We start from the raw sequence: 27,374 nt of genomic DNA on the forward strand, positions 1-27,374 counted from the left end.
ATTTATCTACTACTTGTGCAGGACAATCGATGTCCATTTATCAACTACCTGCGCAGGACAATTGATGTCCATTTATCTACTACTTGTGCAGGACAATCGATGTCCAGTTACCTACTACCTGTGCAGGACAATCGATGTCCATTTATCTACTACCTGTGCAGGACAATCGATGTCCATTTATCTACTACCTGTGCCAGACAATCGATGTCCAGTTATCTACTACCTGTGCAGGACAATCGATGTCCATTTATCTACTACCTGTGCAGGACAATTGATGTCCATTTATCTACTACCTGTGCAGGACAATCGATGTCCATTTATCTACTACCTGTGCAGGACAAACGATGTTCAGTTATCTACTACCTCTGCAGGACAATTGATGTCCATTTATCTACTACTTGTGCAGGACAATCGATGTCCATTTATCTACTACCTGTGCAGGACAATCGATGTCCATTTATCTACTACCTGTGCAGGACAATCGATGTCCAGTTATCTACTACCTGTGCAGGACAATCGATGTCCATTTATCTACTACCTGTGCCAGACAATCGATGTCCAGTTATCTACTACCTGTGCAGGACAATCGATGTCCATTTATCTACTACCTGTGCAGAACAAACGATGTTCAGTTATCTACTACCTCTGCAAGACAATCTATGTCCATTTATCTACTATCTGTACAGGACAATCGATGTCCATTTATCTACTACCTGTGCAGGACAATCGATGTCCAGTTATCTACTACCTGTGGAAGACAATCGATGTCCAGTTATCTACTACCTGTGCAGGACAATCGATGTCCAGTTATCTACTACCTGTGCAGGACAATCGATGTCTATTTCCGCGTTTTTCTTTTTCATCGTGAATAAGTTGTCCAAATCTTGTGTTAAACAGCTTTACTCTCTTCTAATGTTTCAGATCATTAGTGTCACGTGATTGTAGGCCTAGTTGTAGTATTATCATGCTTCAATGTCGCTGATGTACAGTATGAACCATGGGAATTAATAATCAATAGTTTGAGTACTCTCGAATGACAAGTTCTGATTGGTTGATGCAATACGCGGGTGAAGACATCAGAACGAACCTCAGGTTCTGCTATACTTGAATGACAAAAACGGATTTCTTTAAAGGGTGATCATACCTGGTCCAACAAATCCTATGTTTAATTATAAGTGACTTTCATCGAACAATTCTATCTTTGTAAATATTGTGAATTGCCGAAGATTTTTACTGTAATTTGCCCTTTAGCTCCCCTGATGTCACACCGTAACAACAAAGTTTCATATCTGTAAAACCAAACCACCACTGAGAAGATAATTTACCGTAAGTACTTCGTAAAGTAAGCCTATTTTCATGTTATAAAGACAGAAGTGTAAAGTCAGGTCTGTTTTCATATAAGATATCCTTAAAATGTCTGTATTAAGAAATATTTTCATTTCCAGCTACGTATATATGTTTGTGTGTGTTACTATTAAGTAAATTTAAGGATCGTTAAGCCTAAAGGTACTCTTGGACCCATATGTCGTGAAACAAAATTTGCTTAAAATAAATTAATTCTTATGAAAAATAATTGATAATATGGGTTAACATATCTCGTCTGAACAAAGTGTTATATATCTTCAACCACTACTTATGTACAAAGTATCGGAAATAAGACTGGAAAATTAACATGCTAGGTTTTTGTTCATCAGTATTCTTTCTTACAACCAACAGGTTTACTGCTTTAAACTAAGAGCAGGTTTGTTTGTTTGTTTTTGAATTTCATCCACGAGGGGTATCTGCGCTATCCGCCTCTAATTTAGCAGTGTAAGACTAGAGGGAAGACAGGTAGTTATCACCACCCACTGCCAACTCTTGGACTACTCTTTTACCAACAAATAGTGGAATTGACTGTGACATTAAAACGCCCCCACATTTCAAAAGGGCGAGCATGTTTGATGTGATGGGAATTCGAACCCGTCAGGTTACGAGTCGAGCGCCGTAACCACCTGGTCATGCCGGGTCCGCTAAACGACTTACATTTATTTCCATCTCTCCAAATACACCGACCTGATATTGCTTGTTTCTTGTTAAGGGCAACGCTATACGACAGGCTATCCGTACTACGCCCTCTAAATGTATCAAAACCTGATTTGTGGCGGGAATCACATGATTTTGCTCATTTCTTTATTTGTCTCATAACAAACCTACATTGGGCTATCTTTTTTATTTGCTGCAAGGTATCGAACCTTTGATTTTAGCGTTGTAAGTCAGTAAACCTACCACTGCTCTACCAGCATACCCTAATGCTGAAACATAAAAAAGTTGGTTAGTCATATCGCATATAAAAAGTCAGCATTATATCTATACACTGCACAACAATAAAGACAAACTAATTTTATCAAATAGAAATGTTCCCCCCAGTTGCACAGCGCTAAAATCCTGGTTTCAATACCCGTGATGAGCAAAGCGCAGTTAGCCCATTGCGTAGCTTTGTGCTTAATTCTAAACAAGCAACCAAGTGGAAAAGCAAAAGAAAGATTTTGTTTGTCATTGTTTTCAGTTTCCGTGGAGAATATTGTTTTTGTACAATAACGTTAAAAGAGTGCATGTGCAATAGGTTTGTGCCTAGTTTTAGCTCAGAACTCTCTATTGTATGTAGTACTTTTACTACTAACTGTTCTTTAAAATACGGAATGCGTAATATTTATTACGATTGAAATGAAGAACTAACTGATAGAAAATAAATATTAATTATCATATTGTTTTCACTCGAAACAAACGTGAATCCTAAACATGATAAAGTATTTTTAAACACTTCAACAAAAGTTTTTGAATGTGTAAGTTAGGGTAATTCTATAACACAATTTATAAACCAAAAATAAAAATGTTGAAACTAAACAAATAATATTTATGTGACTGTTTTTTGAATTCTAATACCATTTGGAATAGGATGGCAAGCATAGCAAGGCGGTTACGGCACACCAAACATGTTCGCTCTTTCAGTCGAGGGGTGTTATAATATTACGGTCAATCCTACGATTCGTTGGTAAACGAGTAGCCCAAAATTTGGCGGAGGTTGTGATAACAAGCTACCTCCCCTCTCGTTTTGCTAGCTCTGTGCGAAATTCAAAACAAACAAACTAAACTTAGAGTAGATATCACAAGAGGGCATTATTTGTTGCCAATAACAAAGCTGCACAAATGAGCGATCGGTACTATGTCCACCACGGGCATTAAAACCCGGTTTCTAGCAGTGAAGTCCGGTGTCATAATTCAATCCAAGTGACAGAAAACTCTCAAAATATATTATGCATTTATGAATTTTACGGATAATTGAGGCGTAAGTGATATTTTTACCGTATATATTTCTCATTCACGTTTAATACGCCTCTCTTCATAACCAGAGATTGCAACAATTTTTGTTTTTCAAATAGTGGACTTAGTAAGGTCTATCCATACTGATTTATCAAACCACAATCAAACATATCATATAATATAGCTGTAAAATGTCTTGCATCATCTAACAAATGCTCGATGTCTTTTCTATTGTTGTTCTTGATTTCTCTATTTCTCAGGCTATTTGCAAACATACGATTCGTGGCACAAGGAAATGTTGCTAAATCATTCACTTCCGTGTAAAACCATTTCGTATCACTTTTCGTTCACCCAGTTCCTTTTCCTATAGTTTTGAGACATTGAAGAAATATATGTACTGTTGGCCAGGTTCTGTGGAGTTTTGAGACATTGAAGAAATATATGTACTGTTGACCAGGTTCTGTGGAGTTTTGAGACATTGAAGAAATATATGTACTGTTGACCAGGTTCTGTGGAGTTTTGAGACATTGAAGAAATATATGTACTGTTGACCAGGTTCTGTGGAGTTTTGAGACATTGAAGAAATATATGTACTGTTGGCCAGGTTCTGTGGAGTTTTGAGACATTGAAGAAATATATGTACTGTTGGCCAGGTTCTGTGGAGTTTTGAGACATTGAAGAAATATATGTACTGTTGACCAGGTTCTGTGGAGTTTTGAGACATTGAAGAAATATATGTACTGTTGGCCAGGTTCTGTGGAGTTTTGAGACATTGAAGAAATATATGTACTGTTGACCAGGTTCTGTGGAGTTTTGAGACATTGAAGAAATATATGTACTGTTGGCCAGGTTCTGTGGAGTTTTGAGACATTGAAGAAATATATGTACTGTTGGCCAGGTTCTGTGGAGTTTTGAGACATTGAAGAAATATATGTACTGTTGACCAGGTTCTGTGGAGTTTTGAGACATTGAAGAAATATATGTACTGTTGGCCAGGTTCTGTGGAGTTTTGAGACATTGAAGAAATATATGTACTGTTGACCAGGTTCTGTGGAGTTTTGAGACATTGAAGAAATATATGTACTGTTGACCAGGTTCTGTGAAGTTTTGAGACATTGAAGAAATATATGTACTGTTGGCCAGGTTCTGTGGAGTGGCAATTCTTCCTTTCCAATCTCAACATGCTAAAGTGATATTTACGTGAGCCGCCATGTTGAAGAAAAATGCCAATCACAGGAGTAACGTTGAATCATCCAACATCTGTAACTATTTGGACCAGCTTGTCTTAATTCTGTTGTAACATTACTATGTGGACTTGTTTCGTCATATAGAGTTGCGACATAATCCACCACAAAGTAAGGATATCCCTGATAGTACCTCAACAGTCTAAGCCAGAACTTTGTTCTAAACCAAATACCTAAGTACCACACGCGTTATTTTTGGAGCCATGGCCTCTACAAATCGTTGCTAACCCCTATATTGAATATTAAATATGCACAAAGACCAGCATAGTGCTTAATATCAGTTTCTACCATAAAACTGTTCATTCGAAACATAAAATGTGCTCAATGTTTAACTGTCCAGAACTTTTTAGATTTTAAAACACAAACCATCACTTGAGCTAACATACATCGATTTTTACAAATACACTTTCTTAGCAGGAACTGAGTGTGAAATTAATCGTGCTATATGGATATCAGATTTACATCAGTTCTTCATGCCAATATTACATGGATCAATAACTAAACATTACTCGCTCAATGCTCAGTTATTTGTTGACGAAGCACCTACCTTATGTCATACTTATAGTAACTCAGTAAGAGTATGTCTTCAAACTTTAATGACCACGTGAGGGACTTCTGATCTAATTTTACCATCGATAATTCAATAGGAAGTAGTCAACCATACTCGTTCAGTCAGCATATTTCCTAGTTAAGTGGAAATCTCTCTCGCATTTACTAACAGGAAACTAGTCGGTCTCTGGTTGTGTACATAATGATTTCTTAAATTCATGCTGAGAAAAATTAAACTTGGAAAACTGTTTGTAAATTAATTAACTTTTAAATACTGTTGTACATAAAGATTAATAAAAAGGCAGGTATTTTGGTTCAACTTGTAAGGTAAATAATAGTTCATAAGTTCTGTTATACTATTTAAGTTTGACGAACATTGTCTCTATATAAAAGAAAGCCTACTCATTCATAAACCGAAGCTAGAAGTGAATCAGGTTAGTTCAGCTTGTAAACATTTATTTATGTTATATTTATGGAAAAATAGTTTGTTTTACATTTCGCGCAAAGCTACATTAAACTGCGCTAACCGTCCCTAATTTAGCAGTGTAAGACCAGAGGGAAGGAAGCTAATCATCACCACCCACCACCAACTCTTGGGTTACTCTTTTACCAAAGCATAATGGAATTGACCGTCATATTATAACGCCCCAACGGCTGAGAGGTCGAGCATATTTGATGTGACGGGGATTCGAACCCGCGACCCTCGGATTACGAATGTCTTAACCACCTGGCAATGCCGGGTCGCAGGAATAACAGATACAAAGAAATATTATAATAATAAGTTCTGTATATGAGAGAACCCTGGTCGCGAACCATACAAAACATATAAACCTGTAAAAGAACACAGAGGTCAAATGAAGGTTAAAATTATTTGTCATTTTATTTCATTTTACGACTCCAATGAATCAGAACCCCCACCCAACCTGAGTGTTTCTCAAAGTGAGGGCGCTGAGTCAAGAGGGTTTCTTTAGACTATTGTAGGGTGGCCATGTGGTTACAAAACAACAAAAAGAAAGAGGTATTTTAAACTTTGCACAATAATTTGCTATCACTTTGTGTTGGAGGAAGGATTTGTTACGGCCTCAAATATTTTAAAGGGAGAAGAAACCATAAAGGTTTGAGAACCCGTATTCTACAACTGTTGTTTTGGTAATACAGACTAAATTTCGCATCAACAGCTCGGGGGAGAAACCATAAAGGTTTGAGAACCCGTATTCTACAACTGTTGTTTTGATAATACAGACTAAATTTCGCATCAACAGCTCGGGGGGGAGAAACCATAAAGGTTTGAGAACCCGTATTCTACAACTGTTGTTTTGGTAATACAGACTAAATTTCGCATCAACAGCTCATTGCAAATCTAGTAAAATTAAATTTATGGAGCACGTGGGAATTCGCGTACTTCAAGTATCAACTCACACAGAGTATCTTAATTAAGGTTTGAAACCAACCCTAGTTATTTCAGTTATTCTTAGATGTTTTGTTCATTTTTTTCTCTTTTAAAGCAGATTCTAAATGTCCTTAAGCACTCCATTCCACCATCTACTGGTTCCTCATCACTTTAGGTGCAAAGCTGGAAAAAGGCGGAAATCGAAACCCGAATTTTAGTGCTGTAAGCTCTCGTTCTTACTGCTGAGTCACCAAGGCAAACACTGTTTCCATCTACGACGTATGCACAATGTTTATGTACATACTGTTTGTGTAACCAATGTTTCCAAGCACACGTTTTCTATTTATTTGCACTCTGTTTCTATGTCCAGTGTTGTATACACACCACCTTTCTGTTTGTATACACACTGTTTCTACCCGTACATTTTTCTAAGGACAGCTCTTTCTATAATGTTTCTATGCACCCTTTTCAACACATGCTATTTTCATACGCGTTTTAAGGGCAGTGTTTTTGTGCAGACTGTTGTTATACGTATTTTTCCTTTGCTCACTGTTTCCGCAGACACTGTTTTTATTCACTTTGTGTCTATCACTGTATTTCTATACAATGTGTCTGTTTTATTTTCGAATAACTTCTACTATGAATTTATCTAAAGCAAGAACAACTTTAAGTTGCGTAGCTAATAATAATTTCCTTTCTTTAACAAATCACGTGATAACATGATTATTATCCTTTTGAAACCTAACTTCTAACTAATTATCATAAGATAAAATTATTAATGAACGTACGAATATTTCTTTTAGTGGCCCGGCATGACCAGATGGTTAGGGAGCTCGATTCCTAATCCGAGGGTCGCGGGTTAGAATTCCAGTCACACCGAACGGCTAGAGCAGATAGCCCTCGTGTAGCTTTGCGCGAAAATTCAAAATGAACAAAATTTATTTTAGTAATACAAAAAATAACGTTTAAAGTTGTTTTCGTGGTCAATAGCCTAAATGATTACATAACTCTAGTTATTAATTGTAAATCTTTATTGTTTACTAGACTGCTATGTTATTGTTGTACTTTTAGCGCAAAGATACATAATGTGCTATCTGCGCTCTGTCCACTGCGGGGAATCGAACCCCGGATTTTAACATTATGTTAAAACCTACTACTGACCACAGGGAACCTGTTTATTAGATACTAATTATGTATATCCTGAGTTTCGGTTGATAATCTGTAACTCTTTCAATAAAGTGCAGAGAAGAACTATGGTTGGAGTAGCCAGGATTTGATCCTGGGTCTTCTAGATTGAAAGACTAATGTGCTATCTGCTTAAGACATCATTGCACATTATGAGCTATCTTTCAAAGTGTTTGTATGTGTGTGTGTGTATTTTCTTATAGTAAACCCACATTGAATTATCTGCTGAGTCCACCGAGGGGAATCGAACTCCTGATTTTAGCGTTGTAAATGCGTAGACATACTCTGTACCAGCGAATGACATTTTTCAAAGTACCCCCCCCCCAGTGGAACAGCGGCATATCCGTGGATTCACACCACTAGAAACCGGATTTCGATACCCATAGTGGGCAGGGAACAAGATTGTGTAACTTTGAGCTTAATTCCAAGCAATCAATCAAAGTTTGAAAGTACTGAATAAAAAAAAATACCTGTTTTAAGTCAAGTTAGTATACTTTAATGTGGCAGATACCAAAGGGTACGAAGTTTTTAACAAAACATTTTATAATGAAGATCTGGATTTTCGTACATTTAAATAGAATCAGACCAAACTTTTCGCATTATTTATGATCCTCTTGGAATGCCTTCCGATAGAAATAAAGAAACGCCAATAATTAAAAAGGTTTGTTTGTTTACAATTAAGCACAAATCTACACGGGTATCGAAACGTGATTTTTAACGATGTGAGTCCGCAGACACTGTGCCAGGAAAGTTACTTATAACAAACAATGCTAGAAATACACACTATATTTAACAATCTTGCACTCTTGATGTACTCGTAGTAACGTCTCCGGCTGTTTATATTGATGAATATGTGGAGAGCATGCCAGTTTACTGCAATTTTTTTCTTATCACAAAACAACAATTATAATGTATATTTCTTTTACGTGGAGAACTTTATGACGCGTGGTAAGAATTTTGTGACACATTATTTCTCTTAAAATGCGTGTGTCCCCGTACAGTGAATAGCGTGAAGCCACAGGCACACAAGCCAACGGTTATCACCTATTTTTATTCGAATCCTAGATCATTCGACAATGCAGTGTCTCTAGGAAATCTTTTGCCGTGGATATTTTCTCAGTGGTTTAAGATCTAAGACTGATCTCGCCATTATGCAGAATTTCTCGTTTGAACAACGCTATTCAATGACGACCACGTCAAATTAGCCAAGGGAAAAACGAAACTTCGAATATCATTCCATAAGGAGATTGACTTTTAGTGACATCTTCATGGGAAAATGGATTATTTTACCTGTTTCAGAGCGTTATAAAAAATAATGCATTTTTATATCTGTTTTTTTTTAATTCAGCTTAAATAACTGGTTTATACTTTTGCATTACGTAACACGGTTTTTGATTTAGCCATAAAACATCCTTATGTACAGACACACTCGAAAATAATAGTGCTGGAAAAGAACCTTTATTTGAATTCAAGGTGAAATTATAGTGAAGTTTCTACACCAAAGCTAACTATGTACCGTCCTATCCTTTCAATGTACATGTCAACAGGATTTTCAACCGATGAGCTGAGGTTCTATCTTTCTTATCTCTTGTGCGGGATACGTCGGAGAATCGTGAGACTGTCCTCCGGGCATGTTATTTTACAAGAAACCATTATTATATAAAACGTCACGTACTGTTCCTGTTTGGTGAATACTGCATCAGCGATTCTGAAGAGATCGAATCTGAACAAAGAACGTGTTCTCTTCAAATAAAAAAAACGTTCATAATAGAACTTCCTCTCAATATCGATCATATGTGTGTATTTTAAAAACTTTAGGGAGAAGCCAGATTGATTTATGGATAACTTTGATTTTTTAACATACGAAGCAATATTTTTAACAGTGTTATTAATTAGTGTTTCTACAACGAAAGCTAGTCTTAATATAATAATTTTATGATTGTTGTTACACACTTAATAATTTGTTTCACCCAAAAATCGAAGAACAAGCACAGAAATTAAGAAGTTGTAATGTTTTATGTCCTATCGACAGGAAATGCAACGTCCTGTCGACAGGAAATGCAAGGTCCTGTCGACAGGAAATGCAACGTCCTATCGACAGGAAATTCAATGCCCTAGACTTCTGGAATATTTTAGCACATCAGCTTATAAATATGTCATCGACAGGCAGTTTGCAAACGTTGATTATTTCACAATACTAATCTTTTCTTTAAAGTGATGACAAGTAGGTTGCTCTAGAATAGAATATTTTCACACCGAATATGATTGATATAACACCTGTTTAACATAGTTCTAGGGTCGCGGGTTCGATTCCCCGTCGCTCCAAACATACTCGCTCTTTCAGCCGTGGGGACGTTATATATGTGACGGTCAATCCCACTGTTCGTTGGTAAAAGAGTAGTCCAAGACTTGGCGGTGGGTGGTGATGACTAGCTGCCTTCCCTCTAGTCTTACACTGCTAAATTAGGAACGGCTAGCGCAGATAGCCCTCGTGTAACTCTGCGCGAAATTAAAAACAAACAAACATAACAAAACTTAGTCTTAAATATTATATAACGATAATCATAAAAGTAAAATGTTGGTCAAACTCCATTTATCAAAATTTCATGGGCTATACGAAACTGATCCAACTCTTTCTACTATGCACTTCCTATACATGCCCGTTCCTAATTTTCGGAACTTTGCTGTTATATAAAAGCCTGTCAAGAAGGGAGTTCTTAAGACGAGATCAAGCACGGCATTATGTGTGTGATACCATATCATTACAACGTCAAGCTAGATGGATTCGAACAGGAAAGCAGGAGAGAGTCACGTGATATAAGACACCAAAGTGCACTCGCAACGTATCAACGCCTGTGAAAAATAAATGAAAAAATCCACTGTAAATCGTTTTAATTATTACAAAAATCCTTGTTAAAACAGACGGAAGATACCAGTTATGTATAGGAAAGAGGACAAGTGTGTATGTAATCACATGGTAATCGTATGTTTTAGCGCCCGGCATGGTCAAGCGTGGAAATGCTGGTCGCCCTTCACATGAAAGATATCAACCTTTTGGAAATTTGTAACTAAGAACCATTTCACAACACAAGAACAATTTCACAACACAAAAACCATTTCACAACACAATAACCATTTCACAACACAAAAACCATTTCACAACACTAAAACTATTTCACAACACAAGAACCATTTCACAACACAAAACCATTTCACAACACAAGAACCATTTCACAACACAAGAACCATTTCACAACACAAGAACCATTTCACAACACAAGAACCATTTCACAACACAAGAACCATTTCACAACACAAGAACCATTTCACAACACAAGAACCATTTCACAACACAAGAACCATTTCACAACACAAGAACCATTTCACAACACAAGAACCATTTCACAACACAAGAACCATTTCACAACACAAGAAAAATTTCACAACACAAAGGAACCGTTTCACAACACAAAACCATTTCACAACACAAGAACCATTTCACAACACAAGAACCATTTCACAACACAAAAACCATTTCACAACACAAGAACCATTTCACAACACAAAAACCATTTCACAACACTAAAACTATTTCACAACACAAGAACCATTTCACTTTATTCCACAATTCTCTTTGCTTCTCATGCTTTTTCGAAAAAGCTGCCAATAACTGAACACCACGTTCTCTTGTTAATTCTTGCAAAATGCGACTCTGGTGTAAAGCGACTAAAATTTCATACTTTTGGAGACCCGACAATGTTTCAGTTTTAAACTACTCTGAGCATGCTTGTTTTACTTACTAACTCAACTTAGAATACTGTTCTAGTGTTTAACATTATGAAAAACATCAAGCAGAAGGTTGTTTGTTTATTGAATTTTGCACAGAACTCTTGTATACTCTAACTTCTCCTTATTTAAAAGTGATAGACTAGACGAAGACAGCTAGTCACTGTCAACTCTTGGACTATCTTTAAAAACGAATAAAAAGATTGCCGTTACATAACAATGCCCTCACGACTGACAAGGCAAGTATGTTTGCTGATAGGAATCGGAACTCTGACCCGCAGTTTGCAAGTCGAACACTCTAAGACCCAGCATGGCCAGATGATTAGGGCATTCGACTCGTAATCCGAGGGTTGCGGGTTCGAATCCTCGTCACATGAAACATGCTCGCCTTTTTAATCGTGGGGATGTTATAATGTGACGGTCAATCCCACTATTTGTTGGTAAAAGAGTAGCCCACGAATTGGCTGTGACTACTTGCCTTCCCTCTTATGGATTGATCGTCAAATTTTTAACGCCCCCAAGGCTAAAATGGCGAGCAAGTTGGGTGTGACGGGGATTCGAACACGTGACCCTCAAATTACGAGTCGAGCGCCTTAACCACCTGGCCAACATATACACTTAGTTCTACTGTGGTCTTGTTGGAAACCTTATGGGTGGAAATTACTCTCAAAGGGAACAAAAATTAATTGTTTTTCCTAAGCTGCGATTAAAACGTTACTTAAGGTAAATTTATTAAAATATTTAAAACATGCACTATACTATACCTTCTTAGTTGTTCAGCTTTAATTTTATCTTTTTTGCACACGTCTTTATAAATACACCTAATATTCATAGGTACGTCTATTTCTTTTTTCTAGGTTTAAGCATGTGGCTTTCCTGTGAATTTGATATTCGATCCTATGGGCGTTATGGAACCTCTACATTTTTTATCATTGTGTGTCTTACAGAATGGTAAGGATTATATTCGTTAAAATGTTTACCAAATCAATATACTTCGTTTACAAAGGTTATATATCAAACCTACTAATATGTCTTCTTTTTTTTATAAATTAACAATTGAAGAACTATAAATGCAAAAACTATGAGATTATTTCTCTTAAAAAGATGAACAAAAAATTTCAAAATAATGGTTATTAGAAGTGTTTATAAGGAAAAACAACAGATATAATTCGATTTAAAATAACCTTAGATACAATGAATAAGCACATTGTTGCCTCACTCTGGGTTATATTTTCTTATATATAAACATATTAGTTTCATCTCTGAACAGTTAGCCTTCTAAATTCCTGATGTGTAAAACTATAGAAAGACGGTAAAAAGCCACAGAAATATTTATAAAAATATTTCTATCAGATATCAGCTAATGACTATATAATTAAAATAATCAGTCAAATAAAACTTTATATCTCAATTGATTTCAAAGTTAATAATACATTACTTATTATCAATGATCAATATTCAGATAACTAAGTTAGTTATCTGTAAAGATCGAAATAACGAGAAGTGGTTAGGGCACAAGACCAAGGATTAGATTCAATAAAACAAAATGTGGTGAAGTTAAAACGTAATACTGAGTTATTATTTCTAATTATTATTATTAATTTTTTAAATACGAAAAAAAATTGTCATTCTATTTCAGCTTCAATTTTACGTGTGGGTCGTTAACTTTTAATGACTTGTTACCAGATGGTGTCAAGGCGTACGACAAAATGAGGCCTCCAAAAAAAGACGGTACGAACAATTATTATCAAATAATACGAGTTAATCTCACAGGTTTTGGAAGAGTACTAACGGTTTCTCGCAACTTGAGATAACAAAATATTAATGGGTTAAATACAAATTTCACCTAAAAAAAACAAACCGAAACGTAAGATAAGTTAAGCTTCCCACAAAAGTTTAAAACATATCTTTGGAAAGATAATACTTGCAAGTCATGAAAGTGCATATCCCCCTACGCCAACGAAATGTAACCTATATATATATCGATTGGTTCTGATACAGTACTTCACAATACGACTGATAATAATTTTAACAAAGCTCTCTTCGCTGGCCTTTTATAAATCTCAAGTAAGAATAGTATACGAAACTCTTCAATAGTGTACCATATGTGGTCGATGTTTTTCGGTCATGAAGTTATTTAGTGAGTAATTAATATACTTTTGAGTGTAATATCACACAAACCTTTAAGCACTATCAGTACAATTTGCATATATTAATATTTTTTTAGGAATTTCGCGAATTTAGCTATAAGTAATAAGAGAAAGTGGATAAGACGGCACCCTTTCGATAAAACTGATTTTGAGTATTATCAGCCATGGCTTCTCACATCCAGAAGAACACATATAATTATTGTTCACGTGACCCTGTGTCTAAACAATGGTGGACAAGCGCGAATGTAAACGTTCAAAGCGTCACATCATTTTCTTGATTTCGAACAACAAATTTCTATGGGTACAAAGTATGTATATATATATATTTCAGAGAGTTTCTCTTTGTTAATTTCAAACGATAATGAATTGCAGAGAGCTGAAAATGCAGCAAAAATAATACAGTCCAATTTAATCACTTTTTGTTATAATGAGTGTTTTAAAATAGGTTGTAATCTCTTCTCCCAACGGTTCTGTCTTATCCGAGAATAATGGCATACATTTCGGCCATAGCCTCCGTCCCAAGTTGTTTGTTTCACTGTTTTACCTATGTTCATTTGTGCCATTATCCTAAACAATGCTTAACTTGCGTATGAGTTACAAACTGCCCAGCACTGCTGGAGGCATTTAATGTTGATTTAAGCGATTTATTTGAAGTTGCTTGTTGAAGTACTTATTTTAAATTATTATGAAATAGATGGAAAGGCCTGGCATGGCCAGGTGGTTAAGACACTCGACTCATAAGCTGAGGGTGGCAGATTCGAGTCCCTGTCACACCAAACATGCTTACCCTTTCAGCCGTAGGGGTATTATAATGTGAGGGTGGTCAATCCCACTGTTCGTTGGTAAAAGTGTAGCCCAAGAGTTGGCGGTGGGTGGTGATGACTAGCTGTCTTCCCTCTAGTCTTACACTGCTAAATTAGGGGCGGCTAGCGCAGATAGCCCTCGAGTAGCTTTGCGCGAAATTCAAAACAAACAATAGATGAAAGTCTTTTAACCTCATCTACGGGGATTCCTTTTTATTCATCTTATATAAAACGGCCAACAACAATAAAAAGCACATTTTTTCATTAACTAGAAGTAGTCTATGCCAAGTTTATATTTGAATTAGGAAAGATACGTGTAATAACACACGTTTCATTTTAAAACAGTACTTTTTTTCACAGTTGGTGAAAATCACATTTAAAGTTAAGGAACTATCTTACCCCACCTTCCCCAAATGCTACCTGTATTAGTAGTTAACAGTTTAACGTAGAAAAACCAAAAATCACCAGTAAAATGCTAGCTTCTTAATTCAAAAATAGATTTTTACTGATAAGAAAGCTGGTTTAAATACATGTGTTGACCAGTTAAAGACTCCCTGTTTTAGCTAACGCTAAATTTTAAAACAAAAAATAATGTAAGATTTCAGCATGTTTTTAACAAAACATTTCGTTATATTTTCACAAAATATAATTTTTTGTTTTTAAACATTTTTGTTTTTTATTCGTACTGTTTAAAACAAGAAAATGTTTCAGATTTCAAAAATTAATTCACAAAAAAACTGACCTAATTAATTAATTAATTTGTGACCTTAGTTTATAATATGAGATTCCAAGTAAATAAAATAAATCACAGCCTAAAAAATAATTTATTACTTAACATTTCGAAGGGGTTTTGAAAAACAAATCCGAAAAAAATTATGTTTTTTTTTTATTCACAGGTAAACCAACCAAAGTGTTTTTTCATGTAACTGTCATGGGACTCGATTCAATTAACGAAGGGTCAATGGTGAGTATGACAAATGCTGTTATAACATGAAGTCTGTAATTTTACTCATCACTGAATTGAAAGAGTTTAGCCAAATAGTTTTACATTTCTTTACTAAAGAATTTACAATAACAAAACCTTATTTTTTTAACGTCGTACCACTAAACTTAATAAGACGCAACAAGGTTGTAAATTGTCGTAATAATCAAAATTCACAAACGCATTGGTCCAAATTGGCTGAAAATATAATAAATTGTAATTTAACGTTATTCATGTTTCAGACGTATGCTGCAGACATTTTCTTTGCTCAGACATGGAAGGACCACAGACTTAAACTCCCTGAGAACATGACTATGGACTACAGGTTGCTGGAAGTCGAATGGCTAAAGTATATGTGGAGACCAGATTCGTTTTTCAAAAACGCAAAACAAGTTACTTTCCAAACAATGACCATTCCTAACCATTACATGTGGCTTTGGAAGGACAAAACTATACTTTATATGGTCAAGTAAGTCAAAATAATATAGTTTTCAACTGGGTTGGCTTTGAGTTCTGAAACCAAAAGGCTGAGAAGAAACGTTATATTTAACAAGCGATCTTTCACTTAACAAGAGTGAGCTCTCCATTAATTAAATCTGGGATTATATTGTATATCCTGTAAGATTGCAGAGTGCAAAAATAGGGCAGTCCTAGAAGAGAGAAGTATTTCGAAAATGCAGCAACCTTTGTAAGCATTTCGTTGAAAAGTAGCCTTTGGTCAATGAGAACACGCTTATTTTCTTCAATAAATGCTTAAATTAATCGTTTCGAAGTCTGTTAAAATGTATAAAGAGTCATTTTTGAAAGTGGCCTGCAAATCTGTAAAACTTGGTGAGCTACGTGTGTGGATGTGATCATGATAAGATATCCGTGAGCAGAGACATTAGCTGTAAAAGAAGTCACAAAGGTAATGATGCAAATATAAGCCCCGCCCAGAAGCAAAGAATAACATCCAAGTACCAACCAGGTATTTTCAATGAAATTCCAGACGAAGTCCAAATCACGAAGAGCATGTGATAAAGGACGACGACGGAGAGGCAATAAACGTTGTTGGCGAACTGCCTACCGTGTCTGTCTTGACTGCAGGTCACCATCCAAAGTTGCTAGACTTCAAAACTGTGTAACTCTTGCTACGTATTACTATTTCAAATTATCAAAATTTGAAGCTAATAAAATGTTAACATGTATCTATCTTATGTTATCTACCAACACGATTGATAGACACAATTTCCTTTTTTAACACAAATATATTTTAATATGCAAACATAAAAACAATGCAGTTTATAATAACGGTTAGTACTAATAGTTATTACAAATGATGGTTTATATACAACTATATAAATCTATAATGTTCCCGGTCAAATTCTGTAGTTTTCCAATTAATATACGTTAATCACAATTATAGCTTCCCTGGCCTATGACGTACCGACTGTAGTTGTCCAATAATATTCTCCTCCGGTTGTCGGTTAGCCGCTTTTTATAGGAATCACGCGATTTTCTCGACACTTCAACAAAATTCTAGTGCGTTTTTGTAAACAAATATTTTTGATTCTCACTTTCAAGAACGTTCTACAAACTTGGAGAACAGGCAGTACTTGTGCAATACACAGTTAAGAATATATTTTACATGTAAAAAAGAAAACGATACAGAGGTAAACGTAGGCACTAAAATAAATGTACAATAGTAAATCTGTTACACTCTTTGTTTGTAGAGCCTTTTATCTTTTCCAGGGCAGCGAAATGTTAAGTCAAGTTCTAACTTACCCATCTCTGAAATTTATTTCTTATTTTCTGAGTTCCAAGATTTGACAAGATTCACTTTCCATCCTATTATCTTTTGCTCTGATTAAGTCATAAATAGCTTGCTAAAGAAAATAAAAAGCGAGTTATTTGAAGTTAGACGTTAATAACATGCAGGTGCAAATGTGTTTTAGAATAAAACGTTAGAGAGAAAGCATTAATTGTGCACAATTGGGGACCAAAGCCTAACAACATTACGAGGCCACGTTGTTTTTTGCATAACTTAGATATCAGTGGTTGCCTACACAATCAAATTTTGAATTTTCATAAGTGAGGCCGACGTCAGTGTTATAACACTTGACTTTGTTTCTTATTACTTAGCAAGTAGCGCCGCCTATCGAGACAATATGATTTTATTGCATCTTAAAATAATTTTAAAGCCTAAAAATGTATTCGGTATTGTTATTACATATAAAAAAATAAGTGTTAAGTTACTTCATTGTGCCCGAATAATTATTAATTTTACTAGAAATGATAACCCCAGAAAATATATATTAGAGGCAGTATATCTAACAATTTAAGACTGACAGTGAATATAATGAATAACAACATGTTAACCACACAATATCTGCCATATCCAGCATCGACGACGTCTTTCGTCCTATATCATGGCTTATTAGGTCGGCTAGAATACAAAATACAGTAATGGTTGAAACGAACACTATTTATATTATCAAATTGCATGAACACTGGACAACAACTGGCGTGGTGTGAGCTGCATTAAGCTCGTAAAGTGTGATTTTTATTAATTTCATATGAGCCATTTCCAATCAGAATTGGTTCAAGAGTTAACGACACACGATTGTTCGTGATTTTAATACCAGTTATCTTATTTTGATTCTTGTCTTTACGAGGCTTAAGTTTCTCACTATTTATAATAAACTGGCGAACCAACAAACTAGTCTTAGTAAGGTATATCTCAACTATTCATCAATAGTTATTTAATGGATAATTTTTATTGCAGGTTAACATTAACCCTTTCCTGCTCCATGAACTTTGCTTCCTATCCTCACGATACTCAAATGTGTTCCTTACAAATGGAAAGCCGTAAGTAGCTTGACTCTGACGAAACTTTATCAACCATTGTCATCCTTCTGGATATTTTCGTTTGGAATTCATTGAGTAAAAATTGCAGATTATAAAAAAAAATGAAACATCAGTTTGTCTCGTTGTAGAATCAATGGAAAGAAGCATATTAAAATATCAACCTTAATTAAATAAAATATCAATCTTAATTAATTAAAATATCAACCTTAATTAATTAAAATATCAACCTTAATTAATTAAAATATCAACCTTAATTAATTAAAATAAGCTGGATTTAGTATTGTATTTTTTACTTATAGCCTTTTCAATACTGCAGAGTCTTACTTGTTATGCATTGTTACATTGTAATTTTTGTTCCGCTTTTACCTAGTTGATATATTAGGTCATCCCGCTTGAGTTTGTTTTCCTTTATATTATTTTATTTCAGTTTCTCATACAACTGACGATTTGGTGTTCGATTGGGAACAAGATGTTCCTTTAGCCGTTGACAAAAATATTGAACTACCACAATTAGATTTGATTAAAACCGAAAGAGCTGACTGTACACAGGTGTATTCAACAGGTAAAAGGTTTAGACTGTTTTTAGTGACAAAATTACTAACATCAAATAAGGAATGTCGCCCTAATATAATGTTCGAGGAATATTTTTAAAATGCAAATAAGTTAGACTTGTGAGAAAAAACAAAGCAGTATTTATTGTTCTGACAGTAGATATATTTTTCTCCTATTTTCCAAAATTAAAAAAATAGTTTTTGTTAGACGAATTGATAAACAAGTACAGAAAGAAATGGGTTTTGATGAAATTGTCAATAACAGTTAGTACTAAGATGACATTTTACAGATAAGTAACAGCTTTATGTTTTGTTTGAACGATATTTGGCTATCAAAAAGCTGTTTGGAGTTAATAAGATACTAGCGACCCCGTAGGCTTACAACACAAGTTTACAGGGCTGCTCTAACACATATTTAATACATCAATTACTGTTCACCTCCTTTCTCTCTTCAATAATCATTGCCACTATAGTTCAAATTTATTTTAACCAAGTTATGAACGATAATTTACGTGCTCTGAGGTAAATCAGTGCCAAATTTTGAATTTGCTTTCTGGAACTCCCCATAAAAATATTTATGTGAAGTACTTGGGTTCCCTAAGTGGTTGAATCGAAAAATTTTTCGGAAATCTTCGGGTTTCCCAAAGGGTGGGACAAAACATTAAAAGGTTTTTACCTTTATATAAACCTCGGAATCGAGACCTTTCATTTGGTAAACTTAACAGTCGGTCCAACCAGCGATTTAGGATAAGTTAATTGACACACACACACAGGCACTGAACCTTGTTATATTGATGGGCAAACTGCCATTTTAATTAATATAGTCTAAAACTACATGTTCAGATTTTCAAATCAGGTTTCGAAATAACAATTGTAAACTATTTTTAAAATGAGAATTCATTAGTTTTAGACTTAACCCTTCAAATAGATGTTTATTAACAATCGTTTGGGTTGTTTTGATTAACAAGCTTTAATCACAAGTGGAAAACTTTAACAGAATATTATGGTGTTATCATATTTAGAAACACCTAACAGGCACATGAAATCTTAAATATAAAATACATAGGAAAAGCACACCTGTTTCCTACTAACTCAGTAGAATGTAGGTTTATAACATTAAAATTAAGGCTTGATAGTCAAAGTGAACACAGATAGTCCTACTGCATAACTTTACGCTTTGTACGAAAAGCAAACAAAAACACGTCTTTTTTATTCAAAATGTGTCGTACCACATTATTTCCTTTGTAAACAGTACTTGAAATGATATAAAACTGTATGGAAGTTATTTTTCAGCAGAATACTGGGCCCAAGTATTTGTGTTTATTCACTCCAAAATTTTAAATAAGACCTTGTTCTTTCACTAAGAATGGTTTCCTAGTTTAACATTAGATATAAATATAAATATTATTTGGAGACTTCTTACTAGCTTCTTAAACGTCTTAGTAACTACGATACAGCGCCATCTTGGATGACAAGCTATCTTTCAATGTGGCGGATATATTGTTTGTTTGTTTGTTTTTGAATTTCGTACAAAGCTACTCGAGGGCTATCTGTACTAGCCGTCCCTAATTTAGCACTGTAAGACTAGAGGGAAGACAGCTAGTCATCACCACCCACCGCCAATTCTTGGGCTATTCTTTTACCAACGAATAGTGGGATTGGCCGTCACATTATAACGCCTCCACTGCTGAAAGGGCGAGCATGTTTTATGCTACCGAGATTCGAACCCGCGACCCTCATATTACGAGTCGAACGCCTTAACCCACCTGGTGACGGATAGAAGAAAACAAATTTCTAAGGACGACGTCAAATAGTCGTATGTTGACATGTTGCTATTAAGTGTAAAACCTGTAGATATGATAAATAGCAAAACCCTATAAACTAAAAAACCTTCTAATGCACAGAGGTTTGCAATTAACCTAATTGATAGTTGAATTTACTAACAACCTCATTGTAGTGAATTCAAACGTCAAGCCTTGTATAATTCACGTTCATTAAAAAAACTTAGGACCAATTAAAACACATAAAACATGTTCTCGAGGAATATGATAATAGTTACCAAATTATGATCTGCGTTGTGAAGCCACAGATTTAGATATAAATACTCATAACTTGTGATAAAGGAATAAGAAGATACTTCTTATATGCTTCTGATTTTAAATTCGCAATAGACAAATTACGATAAATGTGAAAAAAATCAACAGTCAGCGTGCTTTTCATCACAAATTCTAGGCCTATTCCAATGTTTCATCAGTTTTCTGCATTGAAACCATAATTTTACAAATGTAAATCTTGCTTCCATTGTAAAATTATTACATTAAATTTATTATTATAATTATAAAAACCAAAAAGCAACTGACGGTTGCGTTGTTAAACGATTTTTAACCTTACCAGCAATGAAATGTAAAGAACAAACTGTGATGTAGGCTTAGCTATTCTTCAGTAATCATCGAAAACGATGTGTAGGCATTTGACTTTCGTTTTTTCTCAATAACTGTCCTGATTTTTCTCCTCGAGACCCTATCACAGTTTAATTAAGGAAGCGAAAACAAAGACTTTTCATCCCTCTTATCTCATTTCGAACAATTTACCACTGCACAAAATGTAAACATTATGTAATTGTTGTCATATTAATACAATTCTTTTTCATTAATGTTAGTTTCAACCGCTAAGTGACTGGTAGATATTGTCTGTCATCCAAGATGGCCAATGGAAAATTGTGACGTCATATTTAAACTTTTGTTTCAGATATTCATAAATATTTTACACTGTAGTTTGCTTTGCTTTCTGTAGGAAATTTCACCTGTCTCGAAGTCATTTTCACGTTGAAACGGAGACTGGGGTATTACTTGTTCCATACCTATGTACCCACGTGTCTAATTGTCATCATGTCCTGGATCTCATTTTGGATTAAACCGGAAGCTGTGCCGGCAAGAGTGACCCTTGGAGTGACCAGTCTACTAACATTATCCACTCAACACGCTAAAAGCCAGGCTTCTTTGCCACCTGTATCCTACACCAAAGCCGTTGACTTATTCATGGGCGGTTGTACCGTATTTGTGTTCCTTTCTCTCATGGAATACGCCATCGTCAACGTAATTCTAGAAGAATTAGACAAATCAGACAAACGAGGAGAACGGGTAGCTATAAAATTTAATTTTCAAAGTTTATGTATGAACTTCGCGCAAAGCTACACGAGGGCTATCTGCGCTAGCCGTTCCTAAATTAACGGTGAAGAACTAAGACAGGGATGGGCAACTTATTTTTCATAGTGGCCACAACTGTGGCTAATGAAAATAATGTGGACCACACTATTAAGATAAAAAAATTGAAAGATGTTAGTTTAATCGAAATAATTACATTTCAACTCACCTTCAATGTGAAAATTGATGAGAGTTTTCATCAAGAAGCTTCGTGAAATTTGGCTTAGTATCCATGTTCGATGAGCATCTCAGCTCTGCTTTTAAATTTATGTCAGTAAGCCGTGATCTGTATCTAGACTTGAGAAAATCTAGCGTAGAAAATGTTGACCACACATCCATGTGAACCCAAACATGAAAAATAATTTTAAAATTGCTATCTTTAAATTTGGAAGGCTCTAATTTATCAGAATAGTGGCCCACATCTCTCTGGTAGAACATTTTTGTTTACCTTTTATGTGTTCTCCACTTTGCAGGGTAAGTATTTCGTCTCCAAATCCACACATATTCAAAGATTTAAAAAAAAAGATATAATTTCCTTACCGAAATTTCCTAAATCAAGTTGAAATGGATCATGCAAAAATTCAAATATCAATTTTAAATTTTTAAATTCGGTGGAACGTGATTCAAATTTTTGAGATAAATTTTTGGTCCAGTTTTCAAAGAGGTCATTTTCAGCATCAGAGAAATCATAGTTCTTATTATTTTCTCGAAAACTATTCAACTTTGCAAAGTGTGTCAAATCATTCTTTTGTAATTGTTCCGCAAGGAGGTTTAGCTTTAACTGAAATTAATAGATAGACTGTGATTGCTCACTTATTATTTTACCTCTTCCCTGAAGCTTCGTATTCAAATTATTCAAGCGAGCCATCATGTCAAACAGAAAGTTCAAACCACACTGCTATGACAAAGTTTCAATTTCAGGTAAATTTTCAATCTTACCTTTTTAACAAGATACTCTTTTATTTGAGGAAATAAGGAGGTAAATCGTTCCAAGACTTTTCCTCTACTTAACCATCTTACATTTGCAAAATCAGTAAGATCATCAAAAGTATAGTAACTGTGTTTTTCAAAGACTCAACAAACTGTCGATGGATGAGAGAGCTTCCACTTGTATTTCACAATTTTTACAACAATGTCCATCAAATGTTTCAAATCATCACTTTTAGACATCTGAGTACATAAATTTTCCTAATACAAAATGCAACGGAAAGATGGCAGTGTGGACTTTACATTATTTTCAATTAAATGCTACTTAAAAAAAGACTTATATCCTAACTTCGCCCAGTCATGGCGGGAATACCGTCTGTTGTGACAGAAACCCGTTTTTTAAATTCAGGCTGAATTTTTGTGGCATTTGAAGAAATTTTTCTCAGATGTTTTTTTACACATGTTCGATCTCGTAATCCACAAAGGCCAATCATTTCTTCCCTCACTTGAAGATCTCAAGTTACATATCGAACCCAAAACATCAACTGTGCAGTGTTACTAACATCTGTTGACTCATCTAGTGTTAAAGAAAAATACAAACAATCTTTCAGTTGTTCAAGCAACTGATTTTCTACGTCTTTCACTAACTCTAGCATTCTGTGGATAATTGTTCTTCGGCTTAATAACAAATTATTTACCTTCTGAAGAATATCATCTTTTATTTTTGAATCATAATTGACCAACAGAGTTTCAATAACCACAATCAATATTTCTTTTACTAGTTCAGCATCAGAAAATGATTTCTTTTTTTGAGCTAGAATCCAAGCTTCTTTATAGCTAGCTAACGTAACTAGTTCTATCGATGATAAAAACATTTTAGGCCTCCCTTTTGTTCATGAAGTTGTACTTTCAGGCGGCTAATTTCATTCATACGTTTTATTTACTATCAATTGGAAATTTTACATCAAATTCGTTGTGAAAATTGTTAAAGTATTGCTTAAGGTTGTATGCTTTATTATTCTTAAAAACTTTGTTACACAAAAACACACTGGTTTATTATTTAATTGTCTTTATTTTCTCGGTGTTCACCATCATCTAGATTGTTTTGTTATCGAATTATCCACTTATCCATATTATGGGATTAAAAACAAAATATATTTAAACACTTGAAAGATGTACGTGTGGCCAGTAGCCATGGAGTTGCCCACCTAGAAGGAAGGCAGCTAGTCATCACCAGCTATCGCCAACTCTTGAGCTACTCTTTTACCAATGAATAGTAGTGGGAGTGACCATCAGAGATGAACGAGCAAGCATGTTTGGTGAGACGGGGATTCGAACCTATGATTCTCAGATTGCGATTTAGCGCTCTAGCCACCTGCCCATATCGGGCCTTGGATTTCGGAAAGATCGAGCCAGTTTCGAGTCTGTGCAGTACTGTAAAATATCCCTGCACTTTAAACTGTGGTTGTTTTTGGTTTTGTTTTTTTTTTTTTGTTGTTGTTGTTGTTGGAGTGATGGTTAACCTTCTAGCATGGATGGTGGGCGGTAGAGAGATACTCACTGGCTGCCTTCTCCTCGACCAGTAAACCTGTTTGTTTGATGATGCTGAGTTAACTCAGCGAAACGTAACAGATAAACTGATCTCATAACCATGAGTTTCGTCGTTGTTGTCTTAGTGTAAAGTTACAAAATGGGCTGTTCGCGCTCTTTCTACCAGAGTGGAGATCGAATCTCGATTTTTGGGATTTAAGTCCGTAGCCTTATTGCAGACCAGCAGAGTGAGAGGTTTCCTGTAGTTATTCTTCAAAAATCTTTGATGTAAAGAGTAATCTAGTTGCATATCAGCCTGTGATGTTACACTAAGAAAAACATAGAGAGAATGTTTAAAAATAATAACAGCCAACGACGGGGCACAAATCCCATACTGTGGTCAAACCAGAAATGTAACTTTAAGTAATATACGTTTTCAGTAACAAAACTGAGTCGATACTTCTTTGGTTGTTGTATAGCACCAAACTACAAGATGGGCTGTCTGTGCTGTGCCCACTGTGGATATCAGTGACCGATTTTTAATGTTATAAGCACTCAGACTTACCATTGAGTCACTGAGAGCAAGTCAATACTATTAAGCAGAAGTGAGAGTCAGTTTCCCTTTAAATAATTTAAAGTGTATAACTAAGATTTAAATAGATGGAAGTTCACATTCAAAATCCATTAAAATGTCGACTCGTAATCCGAGGGTTGCGGGTTCGAATTCCTGTCGCACCAAACATGCTCGCCCTTTCAGCCTTAGGGTCGTTATAATGTGACGGTCAATCCCACTATTCGTTGGTAAAAGAGTAGCCCAAGAGTTGGCGGTGGGTGGTGATGACTAGCTGCCTTCCCTCTAGTCTTACACTGCTAAGGTAGGGATAGCTATCGAAGATAGCCCTCGTGTAACTTTGCGGGAAATTCAAAACAAATAAAAAAAATAGAAAACCATTAAAATGTTACAAGAATATAAACAAAGCATTTAACAGATGGTGTTTATTTCTTTGGAGTAGGATCTTCTTCAGATCTCTAAAACTATAGTAAGTTATCACGCATTTGTGTAGTTTTAATTAGCTTTTGGAACTTACTGTTTACCAGCAAATTTATAATAAGTATCCATAAATTAGGCCCAGCATGGCCAGGTAGTTAGGATGTTCGACTCGTAATCTGAGGGTCGCGGATTCGAATTCCCGTTACACCAAACATACTCGTCCTTTCAACCGTGAGGGCGTTATTACGTGATGGTCAATCCCACTATTCGTTGGTAAAAGAATAGCCTAAGAATTGGCGGTGTTGATGACTAGCTGCCTTTCCTCTAGTTTTACACTGCAAAATTACAAACGGTTAGCACAGATAGCCCTCGTATAGCTTTACGCGAAATTCAAAACAAAATATAACTTAAAAAGAATAAACGGGAGAACACCTCAAAATTTCTGTATTTCGACCGTTTTCTCGCTACTGACTGTTTCTTACTTAACAAAAAATTTTAAGAATCAACGAATGTGAAAATCGACAAGTTCCTTAATTATGTATATTCGTTTTTCTTTGCACAGGACAACGTCAGAATATTTAATCTCCAGCCCAGACTACCAGGGCCAACTCTAGCCCAGAGAAGGCGCCAACGAGCTCTGATGATTGATAGAGTTTCTCGCTGCTTCTTTCCTTCAACTTTTATATTGTTAAATATAACCTACTGGGTTTATTATGTAGTTTTCTGACGCCCTCTTTACAAAGGTTGTTTGTTTTTTTCTTCTCAACTACAACTGATTATGTCCTGGAAATGAGAATAAAGAAGAGTTACAGTAATATATACAGAATATTCATAATTAGGTTAGAAAAACATGTCAGTTGGACACATAAAATACGATTTTTGTTTCGTATTAAATTCATCGACTTTCAAAGACATTATCACTTTTTAACTTTAAATTATTAGAAACTAAATGTCTATAGTTTATACATTACTTCATTCTAAGTTGTCGCTAAAATTATTTGTTCCTTCTTCTGTTTCATATAAATTTTCCTAGAATTAGGATTTTAGGTTGTGAGTTAAAAATATAGTTTTGTATGGAAGAAATCGAGTAAATAATTGTTTTTAAAAATTAGAATTAGTTATTTTAATAAAGAATCTATTTTCACTTTTTTTTAAACATGCATAAATTAAAATTGTTCCTAGTGAATACTCAATAAAACATTGTAGTAAAAGCAGAAGGCTCATTACTGAAATATGTCTCGAATTATACGAGTGTTTATTTACAAAGACAAACAATGTAACGCTAATTACCGCTACGCTAGATATAACATTGTTTATGTATTAGCTTAAAAAAATGTTTGTAACTTCACTGAGAACTATAAGTTCATTAGTTATTTTACACTTATTGCAGTTGTATATCAGCTACTTACTCGTTTATTGAAAGCTTATGCATAAGACACCATGGAGTTAATCACATGTTCCCAGTTGAAATGTTAGACGCAGTTTAGGTTTACGTCCCACAACATTTCAAAGGGACACTTCTCCTAATTTTAATGATCTGAACTAATGTGAAGCGTGTATCTCTCAAACAATTTAAAAGGAGGAAACCTGAATAACCTATTGACAATTTTTAAAATCCTGTGCGGTATGGAAGTGTAATTTACCTTATTCTATGTTATAAGCAATTTAAATTATCAAATTAAGTTATTCGTCTGATAATATTTCAAACCGGTGTGCATAAAGTACTGAACCAAATAAAACATGGTCAGAGCCCAACATGATTGGCTCCTCGACTTATCCAATCCTACCGGCACCCATTGATGTATGAACGATATTCGTTAATAAAAATAATAATAATAAAAAAGTTTTAAGTGCAAAAGAGTTTAAATTAAAATCAAGTACATTGTGTTTTTATAAAAGTCAGGTAATTATGAAATTCAAATCGAATTTCTGATGA

The 27,374-nt window shown here is 34.9% G+C and overlaps 1 protein-coding gene across 1 annotated transcript; it reads left to right on the top strand.

Annotated features, from left to right (window-relative positions):
* Window positions 1-1,196: 1,196 nt before the first annotated feature.
* LOC143258105 (glycine receptor subunit alpha-2-like) lies at window positions 1,197-26,649 on the top strand. The gene is made up of 9 exons (XM_076517124.1): window positions 1,197-1,326; window positions 12,312-12,405; window positions 13,094-13,185; window positions 15,304-15,371; window positions 15,632-15,858; window positions 18,154-18,236; window positions 18,664-18,798; window positions 21,581-21,927; window positions 26,001-26,649. The coding sequence occupies exons 2-9, from the start codon at window positions 12,320-12,322 to the stop codon at window positions 26,163-26,165; spliced, it is 1,203 nt and encodes a 400-aa protein (XP_076373239.1). The 5' UTR covers window positions 1,197-1,326; window positions 12,312-12,319; the 3' UTR covers window positions 26,166-26,649.
* The last annotated feature ends 725 nt before the right edge of the window (window positions 26,650-27,374 follow it).

The sequence above is a fragment of the Tachypleus tridentatus genome, chromosome 7 (genome assembly GCF_004210375.1).
Source record: "Tachypleus tridentatus isolate NWPU-2018 chromosome 7, ASM421037v1, whole genome shotgun sequence".
In the NCBI taxonomy this organism is placed as follows: Eukaryota; Metazoa; Arthropoda; class Merostomata; order Xiphosura; family Limulidae; genus Tachypleus; species Tachypleus tridentatus.

What these genes read in the sequence shown, in the direction of transcription:
- LOC143258105 (XM_076517124.1), top strand. Translation starts at nt 12,320, where the DNA reads ATGTGGCTTTCCTGTGAATTTGATATTCGATCCTATGGGCGTTATGGA. An exon ending in GAGGCCTCCAAAAAAAGACG is followed by an intron (nt 13,186 to 15,303) that starts GTACGAACAATT and finishes TTTTATTCACAG; the next exon opens with GTAAACCAACCAAAGTGTTT. An exon ending in CAATTAACGAAGGGTCAATG is followed by an intron (nt 15,372 to 15,631) that starts GTGAGTATGACA and finishes TTCATGTTTCAG; the next exon opens with ACGTATGCTGCAGACATTTT.